The sequence below is a fragment of the Limulus polyphemus genome, unplaced genomic scaffold (genome assembly GCF_000517525.1).
Source record: "Limulus polyphemus unplaced genomic scaffold, Limulus_polyphemus-2.1.2 Scaffold4744, whole genome shotgun sequence".
Lineage (NCBI taxonomy): Eukaryota > Metazoa > Arthropoda > Merostomata > Xiphosura > Limulidae > Limulus > Limulus polyphemus.
Window position 1 is genome coordinate 6296 of NW_013670354.1, and position 14688 is coordinate 20983.

The 14688-nt window shown below is 32.6% G+C and overlaps 1 protein-coding gene across 1 annotated transcript in view; it reads right to left on the minus strand.

The window, feature by feature from the left end:
- The window catches only part of LOC106471627, a gene marked incomplete at its 3' end in the record, with an annotated part of 73301 nt that overhangs the window by 5833 nt on the left and 52780 nt on the right, over positions 1-14688 (minus strand). Inside the window, exons 9-12 of the mRNA XM_022400248.1 lie at positions 13896-14106; positions 6422-6676; positions 3780-4015; positions 3272-3424 (exon numbers count right to left, since the gene is read on the minus strand). Of these exons, the coding sequence (XP_022255956.1) occupies positions 3272-3424; positions 3780-4015; positions 6422-6676; positions 13896-14106 (855 nt within the window). The remainder of the gene's footprint in view (positions 1-3271; positions 3425-3779; positions 4016-6421; positions 6677-13895; positions 14107-14688) is intronic.

Sequence of the window (14688 nt, forward strand, 5' to 3'; positions counted from 1 at the left end):
AGTCTTAAGGTTTATAAAGCAATGTTTTTCTCATGTCTTTTTTTTTCTTTTCACATGTTGCCTATGTCATGCACAGTAACATTCATTTTAAGATTACAAATACTTTTATGCTTCAGAAAAATTTCTAATTTCACATGTAAAATCTTTATAATGTCTGGATAGTTATCAAACATTTCTTAAGAAAAAACTTTGTAGTTTATCTGTTATTTTCAGTAATTAATCTCTGTACGGGCTCGGTACATTTGACCGATCTCACAAGCACCATAAAAATTAGGAAATAAATAAAATTATGCCTCTTTCATTCAAGAATGAACACAAATTATGACACTAGAACATAAATGTTTAGACTAAATAGTTTATATCTCATAACATTATACATTTATATATATTTATTATTTTTATTATACTGGCTAACAATACAGAAGTTAATATGATGCGGCTCACATGCAGTCATGTTACCATACCAAATAACGTAAAACTGACCTTGGTTTGTGCAAAAGTAAATTGTCTTGGCTGTGTTTTAGTGGACTAGTATTTTGTAAAATACAGTCACATTTCAATTATTATACATTATATATGTATATAGATTATTGCTATTTTGAAATAAGTTCTTAAACTTATTTTTCTTAAAACATAGAACAGTAAATAAAGAAATAAAGCAAACAATTATTTCTTCCAGTTACGACCTTTGTACTCGGTTGCTAAGCCTTTAGAAAAATTGCACGTGGAGGATATGAAACAAATATTTTTTGAGGTTTTATATATATATATTTGAATAACTAAAAAATCATAAATTACTACATCAATACCACAGTATCCCACTATAATTTATAAAGCTTAGTAACTAAGATGTATTTTAGTCTAAAAAAATATGAAATTTCGAGTAGACTAAAGACACCCTACCTCGTTGAAATATTGGTTCAAAATAAAAAAATGGTGCCAAGTCCATTAAAATGGCCATGAAAGAGCCATTAGGGGGCATTCTTAGCTTCCGATTTGTCATTCATGTCACATAGAAAAGTAAGTGTATATAAGGGAGAGTTTCCAAAAATGGAAAGAGGTGGACAGGGTGCCACTGTGTTTGATTTATTACATGAGTAATATCGTAGCAAACTGCAAGGATAAGAGGCTCTTATTTTATATTCTAGCTTGTCAATATCAGTAAGTTGAGTTTCTAATTTGTACAAAACTAAAGACTTAGTATTTTAACATCATAAACATCTAATAAGAACCAACATACCACGTGACACACAAAAATTGATGTTTAGGTGTGTTTTTAATATTTACTTTTAAATTAACAAACTGAGTAATGTATAGTACTAAAATTTGAATTATAATCTACAGTTTGATACCAAACTTATTGACACAAATTCATGATGTAGTAGTTCAGTAAAATTTTGAGTGTGAGTACAAACGAAATGACATGGCCTTTGACCTGTCTCAAAAGGGTTAACATCTACAGCAGTTAATTCTAAGTTGTATTTTTGTTATTCTACAAGTTTGGTTTAAGATTATGTAATACAAAGATCTCCACTTCAACCAAAACTTGGCTGAGGTATATTAATAACACTTTCATGATTTGGCTATACCATATAGACAGCCCACAACTCTCTAATTCAACTAAATGATCAACAACTAGCTATCAAATTCACCATAGACATCAACAACCAGAATAGTGTACAGTATGGAGTTGAAGACAACCTAGTTTACAGGAAGAATAATGTTTGTAACACAGGAGATACCACAAAGGCAAGAACTATAATTAGTCTCATGAAGTACTAATTGGAAGATTAAAAATGAACAAAGATTCGCTGTTTAGCTAAACTGTCACTAAAATTCAAGTATAATGGAAAACCATTTCAATTTACATATGAATATTTTGTCTTTTTTTTTTTTGCTTGTTTTGGTGAAATCCTACATAATGGCAAGGTTGTTTGTGACAGACTAGTGGTTTAAAAACATTGATCTTCAGCATTAAATATGAATGTGACAACCAGCAAAATACTTGTACCATTTGGGATCTTAGGGTGATTATAGATTATAGGGAACGGATTTGTGATTGTGGATTACTGACAGTGTTAAAATTTTCACAGGTTCCCATTTTAACCAGTCTCCATGATGACTGCCTCAAGATTCATGAGAGTAGACAGGAATGTTTCTCAACCTTTCTAATACCAGTGACCAACTAGCTGCCTCCCTAAATTGCTGTAGACCACTAAAGTGTAAGTACAACAAAAGCCCAATATGACTTCCATATAAATATTTTGTAAAATTCCAAGTAATGGCAAGGTGATTGTGACAGACTGGTGGCTGAGAAACACTGATCTGTAGCATTCAATAAGAATGTGACAACCAGCAGTTGCATTACATATGAGAAAAAAAACCCCAAATATAGTGTAGAAATACCAGAAAAATAAGCCAAGAGTCTAATCTGAAGAACAAATAATTAAAGGATTCTTCCACACCTACCTAGCTAACAGCCTCTCAAAACCACACTGGTTAGTTGGATAATTATAGTAATAGAAGACAAAACTAATGACATTGTCATTATAGGCTACTACATACTATATTTTTTTTGGCCTACAACAGCAACTGACATTATTACCAGCTGTATCACTCAAATTTTCTAGTGTATACTTCTCAGTAGAGCTTAATTAATCAATTCCCTATGAGTACTGATTACATTAATTCATTTCACATAAAATAATCAATTAATCAAAATTACAATTAAACTGATTAATGTCCTGAAAATAATCCACTAATCCAAATTATTACTTCTAATTATTACCATTTTCTATTTTCAACTATTGAATTAATCATATTTGCCATTATGATTTCTCATTATGTTCAATTAATTCAAGATTGTTCAGCTTAATTAACTAGTGTCACAATTCACAAAAATAATCAATTAACTGGACTTAGTGTTTCTGACTGTTACTATTTTTTTATTATTCCAACTGTCTAACTATCATGTGAGAATGACTCATTAATTGAATACAATCAGTTAATGAGCCTGATTGTGAAATTCCACAAATTGCTCAGTTCTACTTCTTTGAGTAAACAAAGTTACATGTAATTCTTCAGTGTTCTTATATTTCAACTTGTTTAGTATAAAATGTGTCTGATATTATTTTCAAATCACTCTAATATTTAAACTTCAAAATCTATACTTTTAGAATAAAATTTGTTAGCTAAAGTTTCTGTTACTTGCTGCTCACTATGGACAAAAAATCATCGCAGTTAACAAATGTCACTTTTGTTCTCTACTTACTTTAACTGTTTCAAGGTCCGTTCTTGGTAGATCTGGTTCGTGCAGTATTTCACGTAGACCGAGAACTTAGTGGATGCATATTCATACAAAATATCACAAATATCAGTTATGTACAGATTTTCACTCCATCTTTTCTCCAAGTCACCCAGTAACCTTGTGGCAGAAACAAACTTTATTCTCAACATGTATATTGTACATTCTCAATGTTTTTGTCAGTTAAAAAAAACTTGGAGCATAAAAAATAATGTCAGATCTAAACATTCTTATTCAAAATAAAATCAATTATTATGGTTATCTTGTAAATTCTGAAAGACCTGATTTCATAAGAAGTTTATTATCAGAACACAGAAATGTTCACCCAAATTGTTAGGTTTACTGATTTTTCATTTAACAGTAAAATTACAGCATGAACCAGCTATCATAACAGTAAAAATCCAATGTATCTATTACAATAAAACAGATTAATTACAGGTAATACAAAACAAGTACTTAAATAGACTGCACTTACCTCTGACTAACTTCCCTAACAGGCAAGATATCGGAAAACAGATACTCTCTTTCCATGCGTTCCAAGACACAATTGGGCATTAACTCATTGTTGAACTCTGGGCAATTCATAAAGTGTTCTACGAGAACATCTAGGCTCTTAAGGTAAGAAGCTTCGGAAGTAATGATTTCAAACATTGCCTCCTGTAGCTTTAGGTCTTGGGATGAAATGTTTTCAAGAAGACCGCTATTTATCACCTAATTAAAAAAAAAAAAAACTTTACAGTTTACAGGTTAAGAATTAACTTCATGACACAACTAAAACTTGCACATTAATAAGTGGTTGTTTTTGTCTTGACAACATACATTATATGTAGACAATATACGACCAGAAGCAAACCCAAGCTAAAAATGAGGTTCCGGCAGTATATTGCAGCCTGAGCTAGAGCTCTGCAGTGGACACAAACACTAAGTTATGTATGAAGTTTTGAATTAGTTATTTGTGGGATAATAAATTTATTTCTGTACAACACATCGTCTCTAACAGTGGGACATGATCATGTACAATATCTAAGGTACAAGTACATTCAAACTGCAAATACATCCAATCAAATAACTGGGTTTATGACACTAGCTCCCCCTGGTTTTAAATGTAATTAACTCAATATAAATATAATAGTACTCCTGATATGTTATTAATGTTACATTTTAGTTCTTTGATTCTTAGTGCTTCCAGGTTTTTTTTTCCTTTTCTTTGGTTTTTTCTCTGTATTCGACACAAACATTTTTGCAGTTTATTTCATGTTGTTTTCAGTCATGTTCATTAGACTCTTTTCATTTTTCCTGTTCTTTACATCTAGTCATTATTTTGCACCTGTTTCTCCTACATAGAAACTTTCTGTCAGGGTTTGTTGTATGTCTGGGCAGGATTCTTTACAGTAGGTATCTGTGACTTGTTGGTGATAAATTTTAACAATAAACAAACTGAACAGTCCACTTGTTTTTAATAATATATTAAAACAAGGCAAACATATACACAAATGTTCATTACACTGGTGGTTATTAAACTTGTATCCAGAGCTATAAATAATTTTCTTTTTTCATCAAATTGCACACAGGCTGATTCAATTACTTTAGAACACAATTGGGAAAACAAATTATTCTACCTGCTGTGTTATGACAATACAGTTTGTGATAATTTCACTTTAAAAGTCACCACAATACATTCGTTATGGCTAATCACACAGTCTTGATCTAGATCTATATAACTATGTCTTACTAACTCGAATTACATTTTATACGTGTATTTATAGCTTGACAGAGGCCTAGAACATTCTACACATTGCAAGATATTATGATCCAATAACACTCAATCAAAACTAATGAAAAACTTAGAAAGTTCTAGTAATATGATGCAATAATACAACAAGCACTAATTCACAACAACTGAACTATACAATATATGAGAACTGAATTTTAAATTTTGCACAAAGCTACACCCAGGGTTATCTGCGCTAGCTGTCCCTAATTTTGCAGTGAAAGATTAGAGGGAAGGCAGCTAGTCATCACCACCCACAGACAACTCTTGGGACACTCTTTTACCAATGAATAGTGAGATTGACCATCACATTATAATGCCCCCATGGCTGAAAGGGAGAACAATGTTTGGTGGGACAGGAATTCAAACCCGTGACCTGCAGATTGCGAGTCGAGTACTCTAACCACCTGACCATGCCGGGCCATACAACATATGATAGGTACACAGTTACGTACACAAATATGTGATAAACTACCACTTCCAGAAATAACTAAATTTAACATTCACATTAGACTTAAATTGAAATATTCGTATATATATCTAACACTTTCACAGTCTAAACATCCTATTTTATACACTGTCCCATTGCCACATTTTTCATTATTATATAACTTCAGTAGAAAACTTTTAATGATAGTTCCAGGTTTAGTTATGATTTTAGTTTTCATGTTTAAATTGAGTTTTGTTTTATCTGTACCATTTCTTGTTCTTCTTGGATATTCTGGTAAGCTCTCTCATTGTTCTTGTAAGTGTTGATTTTTTCTTGATTGTATCATTAATTATTCTTAGAGGTTACTCAGTTTTTGTTTAAAAACATTCTCTCATGTATTGAATTTCGTTTTTCACATTTTCATTGGTGCATAAATACTAGTATTACATATCCTTTTAATGTCCTGATGTTTACTTTTCTACCATATTTGGAAAACCAGTTTATATGAATACCATTGTGAGTCTTCTTTTGATGAATTTTCAAACTGAATGTTATTTTTTTCGTTCACTTTAGCAATGCTTATACAACCATTTTCTATTATGCATTTTATGTTGTTCATACTATGAGCAGGGTATTGGTTCAACTTTCCCAAAGCAGTTCACAGATCTTCTATTATTACAATAATCCATTGTACTACAATCATATTAAATTCAACTTAAAAAACGAGAAGTTCGACTATTAGATTTACTATGAAAAGCTGATATAGAAAGGTGTGAAATAAATGTAATTTTCATCAAAAAATAAAAAGTTACAGTCTACTATAAAAAGTTCAATTTAAACATTTAGTCCGGCTTAGGAGGTTTAAGCATTAATTTTACTACAATTATCTGTTATGTTTATAAAACATTCATGTTACCTCAGGAAGTTCACACCATAATGATCTCCTTCCACCCGATGAAATCTGCCGTAGATCAGTTGATAACTGTTGAAATACTAAACTCTGACTAGAACTTGATGCTTCACTAACTGGTGACTGGTTCCTAAGACAACTGTAGATATTTTCCTCGGAATCCGAGTCTTCATATTGCTGGATACGACTAGCTCTATCCTGGAAATCCTTCTGGTAGAACTGATAGAGAGGTTCCTCCTCAAATAATGAATTCACTACTTCCTGATTTAAAAAAAAGTTACAATCTATTCTATAAAACTAGTAATTACATGTACTCTGTCTATAGATGTAGTTACACTGTATAACCTGTAGCAACTCCGGCTATACATTAGTTACATGTACTCTGTCTATAGATGTAGTTACACTGTATAACCTGTAGCAGCTCTTGATTATGCATTAATTTCACGTACTTTGTCTATAGATGTAGTTATACTGTATAACCTGTAGCAACTCCGGCTATACATTAGTTACATGTACTCTGTCTATAGATGTAGTTATACTGTATAACCTGTAGCAACTCCGCTATACATTAGTTACATGTACTCTGTCTATAAAAGTAGTTATACTGTATAACCTGTAGCAACTCCGGCTATACATTAGTTACATGTACTCTGTCTATAAAAGTAGTTATACTGTATAACCTGTAGCAACTCCAGCTATACATTAGTTACATGTACTCTGTCTATAAAAGTAGTTATACTGTATAACCTGTATCAACTCTGGCTATAAATTAGTTACATGTACTCTGTCTATAAATGTAGTTACAATGTATAACTTGTAGCAACTTTGGTTTATACATTAGCTACATGTACTCCGTGTATAGATGGAATTGTTCAGATAACATACTGATATCATGAAAGGGGTAGGAACAAACGTCTAATACAAAAGAAATAAAAGACAAAGGAAAAAATCACATGAAAAACAAAACATATTCACAAGGAATGATAGTTTTAAACAATGCTGTTGGATGGAGAGTAAAATACTAAAATAACTGTTTTTTTTATACTAAACTCCTCAGAAATGGGTAGAAATGAAACTGAGCATTTGTTTCCATTCTTCTTTACAAATGGAACTATTCAGTATTGTTAATATGTTGGCAACATTTTTTTCTGTTTCTCTATGTGATTTAAGATAATATTTGAGGTTATTGTGAAAATGTCTTTATACTTTTTTTTAAATATATCAGTTAGGTGACTTTGTTTTTATGTCACTGAATTATGTTTTCTAGTCTTTGTTATTTTTCCTTTATTTTTTTTTATTTCTGCATTCCTTCAGTTTTTCAGCTTATAACCTGATATTAAACAGAATTTGTTAATGACAGCCTTACACAGAAATGCTATGGGGAGAAATCGTACAAATATACTGCCAATATTGCTGTACACATCATGAAAGTGGAGAGAGCACACAAAGGGTGAATAGTGAAGCTTTACTGCTCAAGTACTGAGAAACAATCAACAGAAATATGACCTACTTGTTGACAAAGTGACATCCCAATGGCAGATGTTCAATACTGTGATGCTTGTGCAGGATGGTGTCCCTCCTGGCCACCAGGCCAGAGGGTTGCAACAGACACATGCACAGTGTTGAATATTCTACAAAGTTTGGCCACCAGGTCTAGAGTTATCACAGACACATGCACAGTGTTGAATATTCTACAAAGTTTGGCCATCAGGTCTAGAGTTATCACAAACACACACAAAATGTTGAATATTTTACAGACTTTGTACAGGATGGTTTCTCTCCTGGTTATTAGATCAAAGGGTTGCCACAGACATACAAAAGAAGCTGAATACAACAGTGTTTGTGCAGCTGAGTACCTGTCACAAGGTGACATTATGTAAGTTGATGTTAAGTAATTATATTTGGTGTATAGGTTTTTAAAATCTGTGTACTGTTTTATTATATTTGGTTATACAGTTTCTGGGGGAAATTTCCAGTGTTTGTTTAGATACAAGTATATTTGGGTTTCTAGTTACAGAGCAAAGTTGAGTTTATTCTGTACATGTAGAGTAAAAGGTATTTATTATTAACTACTATAAAAGCCCAGTGAATATTACAGAAACCATAGCCTACCAAATTTGAACTTTCCGATATGCATTTGCAACTTTGGCGGTCGTAAACAGACACAAGAAAAATAAAGGGCTTTCTAGCTTCAGGAAAACAAAGCCTATCATGAGAAATATTTCCTTTACCTAAAGACTGTAAAACATGCTACCTATTGGTGCCTTAGGATAAAAGATTAAAACATATGATGATCATGTGACTGAATACACACCTGTTCTTCTTTTGAGGAAAAGTCATCCTCTTTCCTACAGACCATTGGTATCTTCAGGCTTTTTTGTAATAATTCCCAAGCACAGATTTGCACTAATTTTTCAGTTATTTTTTTCACAAGGGTCTTCTTGGCTTTCCTATTTGGATCCTACCTAGCTTGACATCATAATGATGTGAATGATGTGGTGCCTCACACATAACACCATGCCTGATCTGGTCTTGGGAACTTCCTTATTGACAAGCTTTTATATGGCAGAAAAAGTGCCAAACTTTAGGAGGTATTTACACCTATGTTAGCAATTAAATTAAACTAAAACAGGAACGGGCTATCAAAAGAGGAAGTATTAAAGGAGAAAGTGGAATTGGACTCGTGTAGCTCATGAAATTTGGAGAAATCGAACATGACTGACCAACAATTGCCTTATATGTACATATACTGATTTTTGCGTGAGCTGTCTCCAGGAAGCAAGGTGTGGTGAGTCCCATGATGTAAGTAATCATTGGTTATAATTTGGTCATGAGTCCGAGTTTTTGAAGAAAATTAGTATATACTGCGCTAAATTTATTGTGAACTGGTCATACAATGCAGAGGGTCATGACCATCCAGCAACTGAGAAGCAAACTTGAGTATAATAGTGATTATTACTGTGAATAGTGTTGATATGGAGATTCAAATATTTTTTATTGTGAATGCACGGTGAACAACCAATCATTGAAGGTATGTGTATGGAGAAACGGCAACACAACCGTGAGCAGTGTAATATACGAGAAGGGGAATACAAATATAATGAACACTTGAACTGTTTCTTAATTTGATTTTTATTTTTATTGTACTAAAATATTATCATCCTTCCTAATGGAAATATTTGTTCTGGTGTTATAAGATGCAGAACAGCACCTGGAGGGACTAGAGACGATTACAGGATTAAAAGCTACAGATATGTGAATTTTCTGGGGTATTTGTGTAAATTGGGTAACTTCCTGAGGATTTATTTATTAGTTTGTTTTAGATTTTAAAATTGAATTTTCAAATACATTATGTGTAATAAATTGTAAAGTTACATTGGTGTTGTGTTTGAGTATTCATTATTGTCAATTGTAATTCCATCTCTATGTGACAGTACCTAACCTTCTATCACTCACCAGGACAAAGGTATGTTACAGACATACAACAGATATTCAATACCATGTACAAGGGTGCCCCCTCTCCCATTCCATGGCCTTCATGTTTCTTGGAATTAACATCATCACACTCCTTTTCACAGTTATAAAGATACATATCTTAACACTAGCAGACTCCTGCTTATGATGTTATCCAGATAAATGTCTACCTCAATAAGTGATGTAAAGAGAGGTTGCCAACATTCTGGATGAAGATATTGCTGACAGTAGTGCCATGACTGCATATATGCAATGCATTGAAATGTCATTGGTATAGAATATAATAATTTGGTTTGAATTTAACTCTGAAAAGAAAAAAATGCTTTAATTGATTTCCCACACAAATTATTATAAATGTGTAATGGTACCATCCTATATTTGACATCTGATAAGTGCTGTAACTGATTCCTCACAGGTAGTTACCTAACACTGGATAAGTGCTGTAACTGATTCCCCACAGGTAGTAACCTAACACTGGATAAGTGCTGTAACTGATTCCCCACAGGTAGTAACCTAACACTGGATAAGTGCTGTAACTGATTATCCACAGGTAGTTACCTAACACTGGATAAGTGCTGTAACTGATTATCCACAGGTAGTTACCTAACACTGGATAAGTGCTGTAACTGATTATCTACAGGTAGTTACCTGACACTGGATAAGTACTGTAACTGATTCCCCACAGGTAGTTACCTAACACTGGATAAGTGCTGTAATTGATTTCCCACAGGTAGTTACCTAACACTGGATAAGTGCTGTAACTGATTCCCCACAGGTAGTTACCTGAAACTAGATAAGTGCTGTAACTGATTCCCCACAGGTAGTTACCTAACACTGGATAAGTACTGTAACTGATTCCTCACAGGTAGTAACCTAATACTGGATAAGTGCTGTAACTGATTATCCACATGTAACTTGATAAATGTATGATGGTACCACCTACAGCTTACTTTCTGATCATTCTGGAGTTATATTTTTAAATACAAGTATTCTGTCTATGGATAGATTTTCTGTCTACAGGTGTAGCCACCATGTTTACACATGGCACATGGATAGATTTTCTGTCTACAGGTGTAGCCACCAATTTTACACATGGCATAAAACAAATAAAGGATAATTAGAATTTATATTTCAGCTATGATAAAGCAAAAAACCATCACACTGTTACTTGTTATTTGACTATTAATTATCAGTTATTTCTGTTCCTAAAAACAATCACTTTGTGTATCAGCAGAAAAAAGAGAGAGAGAAATGTTAAACTATTTCTAACATTGTATTTTCATTAATATATATAAAAATGTTAACCGATTAATTAATAAATGTTAGTGGGGTGAATATCATTCATAAAAAGCTTTATAAAATAATGCTTCAAGCAGCACTTTTATTTCTAAAATTCTATTATTCTGTTGTATCAACACAAATATCAATGGAGGACACCTACAGAATGTTTGGATTTACATTTAAAGTTACACTCAAGTGAGCAAAGTGTTTTTCTTGTTGATGAGGTTCCACAGCTTTTGTATTTGGAAGTTTGTGCACTGATGTAGCAGTGTTGTACTGTAAGCAACTTGCTGTTTTATTTTCTATGCAACAGGAAATTAAACTACTACATTTAGACCTACTTTCTTTTTTAAAAGCATTCCTGTTAAGCAACTGCTGTACTGTTAGTGGTGAGTTACATTCCGTTGAATTAAAAATAAGGTCAACAATAATCTAGTGAACATGATTTATAATTCGTGTCGCTACTGACATAGCCCTGAATTCCCGAGTTGTTGGAGTACTTAACACTACAATATCAATCATCCTAACTATGATTTTATCGATTAGTGGTCATTTAGTAATATCTGATTACAGATGTTGCACACACGCTCCAAATCCAACTGCTAAGAACACATGACGATCCATCATTTGCTGTGGACCGGTCATTTTGTCTACAGAAATAAATAAACAATCATCTTCAGAGTTTGAGACATCTAACCTCAAGATAAAATACAATCATTGCTAACAGGAAGGACTAACTTCAAGATAAAACATAATCATCACTAACAGGAAGGACTAACTTCAACATAAAATACAGTCATCACTAACAGGAAGGCATCAATGTTTCTAACATGAAGGACAGAGCAGCATCAATGTTTAACAGGAAGGACAGAGTGGCATCAATGTTTAACAGGAATGGGATCTAAGTGTACTGAATTCCCTATATTAAAGTCAGTGTCAGCAAACACCTAAAAAATTGTATAACTGTATTATTTAATGAAATATGAGTAGGCATGGATCAAGAGGATGGTCTCAAACCCCAGGTTTTTGAAAAATTAATTAAAACAAAAAACAACAGCCAGATCTCCTTACACTTGATTTGTTAAAAAACATTCTCAACAGTGTCATCTTCACGTATCACAGTCTTTATGAATATTTATAGTATTATGCATATTCATTAGCCACATGTTTACTACTGCAGTGCAAGAGCATCTGCAAAACATCATGTTTGATTGTTGTTTTTTTATATTTGTTAGAAATCCAACATGATATTCATTTACTGTCCCATTTTGCTTCACTTCCCTGGTAGTAAAGTATCATGAAACAGCAATTAATTTTTCTTACAGATCCAATAACTAAAACTATATCGGAAAACAACGTCGCAACAGTTGGAGAAGAGACCGAGATATTTCATCTTTCACCCTGGGACTGACCTTGTAACCATTTTGTGCTTGTTATAGTTTTCATGCTATAACTTTTAAATTAGTAATCGTATGTTCACAAAATTTGGCAGATTATCAGTAAACATTACATTTATGGCTAGTAAAATACACAGTGAATACTAACAAAAACATTGAAAACTTTACAGCAATTAATAACTTAAGTGCTGTAAAAACACTAAATAGTAAATGAATTACTGTATAATATAATAAATACTAGCTAAAATACTGTAAAACACAGAATGAATAATAAATACAATAAATATATAGCGAACTAGAAAAAATGTAGGCATAGCCAATTTGAGCAGTTTTTAGAGAAAGCTAACAGAATATGGGTGCCAACGTGCCATTCAGATTATTTCTGAATTTATGGAAGTTGGTAATGTTCATACAAGCTATGCTACAGACCAATTATTTCATACCTATATAACATATATATATATATATAAAGTTTTGTGTTTGGATAGAAAGATTTGGTATATACTTGGAACAACCAATGACTGACTGTCTTTAAATAAGGTGTTTTCATAGCATTGTATTATCATGCATACAAAATTTTCATCTAGTCCTGTCAATGAAACATCAGTGATAGCACAGAGAACACAAAGGTTAGTATTAATGTGCCAGAAGATTCTACAATTTGTCTTGTGACATGCAAGTTTCATAATCAGTGATAGCACAGAGAACACAAAGGTTAGTATTAATGTGCCAGAAGATTCTACAATTTGTCTTGTGACATGCAAGTTTCATAATCAGTGATAGCACAGAGAACACAAGGGTTAGTATTAATGTGCCAGAAGATTCTACAATTTGTCTTGTGACATGCAAGTTTCATAATCAGTGATAGCACAGAGAACACAAGGGTTAGTATTAATGTGCCAGAAGATTCTACAATTTGTCTTGTGACATGCAAGTTTCATATCCAAGGAACTAGCTATTTCTCATTCATTGTTTGTAAAGGTTCATAGGAATCATAAAAATATGACAATCAAATTATTCCACATGTTTACTACTGCAGTGCCAGAGCATGTGTAATGACTGACAGCTGACAATTTATAAAGCAAAAATAACCATACATTTTTGCCCAGATTGGGTAAATTAAACAATATCTGATGGCTTTCTAGCTATCCTCTTAGTTTTATGTTGCTGCATTATGTGCTGCAGCTCATATCGTTGCAGCAATGGAACCATGCTTGTACACACATATTTGTTAGATCAAATTAAACCATTACCTTCCCAATTCTCTTCCTGTGAATAATAAGTAATACAAAATAACAATAAGTTCTACAAAACAATCCACGAATTACCTGATTTTTAGCTTCTGTGAAATACAGATAACTTTGTTGACTCACCAAGGTGCCTGATCGTTTTCTGACACTGCACACATTTACATCCATTATCTTGTCTTCAGTGATCAAAGGTTGTGAAACAGATGAATGAAGAGGGTATGATTCCACATCGCTTACATTGATATATCCCCCCCCTGTTGCTGACGATTCAGAGCTAACTATCGACAATCTGCAAAACATCATGTTTGATTGTTGTTTTTTTATATCTGTTAGAAATCCAACACAATATTCATTTACTGTCCCATTTTGCTTCACTTCCCTGTTAGTAAAGTAATATGAAACAGCAATAAATTTTTCTTACAAATCCAATAACTAATCAAAAACTATATCGGAAAACAACGTCACAACAGTTGGAGAAGAGACCGAGATATTTCACCTTTCACCCTGGGACTGACCTCGTAACCATTTTGTGCTTGTTATAGTTTTCATGCTATAACTTTTAAATTAGTGAGCGTATGTTCACAAAATTTGGCAGATGATCAGTAAACATTACAATGCTTTCATATGCAAAATATCAAATTTTTTAGATTAAGTCTTAAGGTTTGTTAAGCAATGTTTTTCTCATGCCTTTTTTTTCTTTTTTGCATGTTGCCTACCCAACATACAAAGTAATTTTTATTTTGAGATTAAAAACACTTTTATGCATGAGAAAATTTTCAAATTTCACATGCAAAATCTTTATAATGTCCAGATAGTTATGAATTGTTGCTTAAGATTTTGTCTGTTATTTTCAGTAACAAATCTCTGTAAA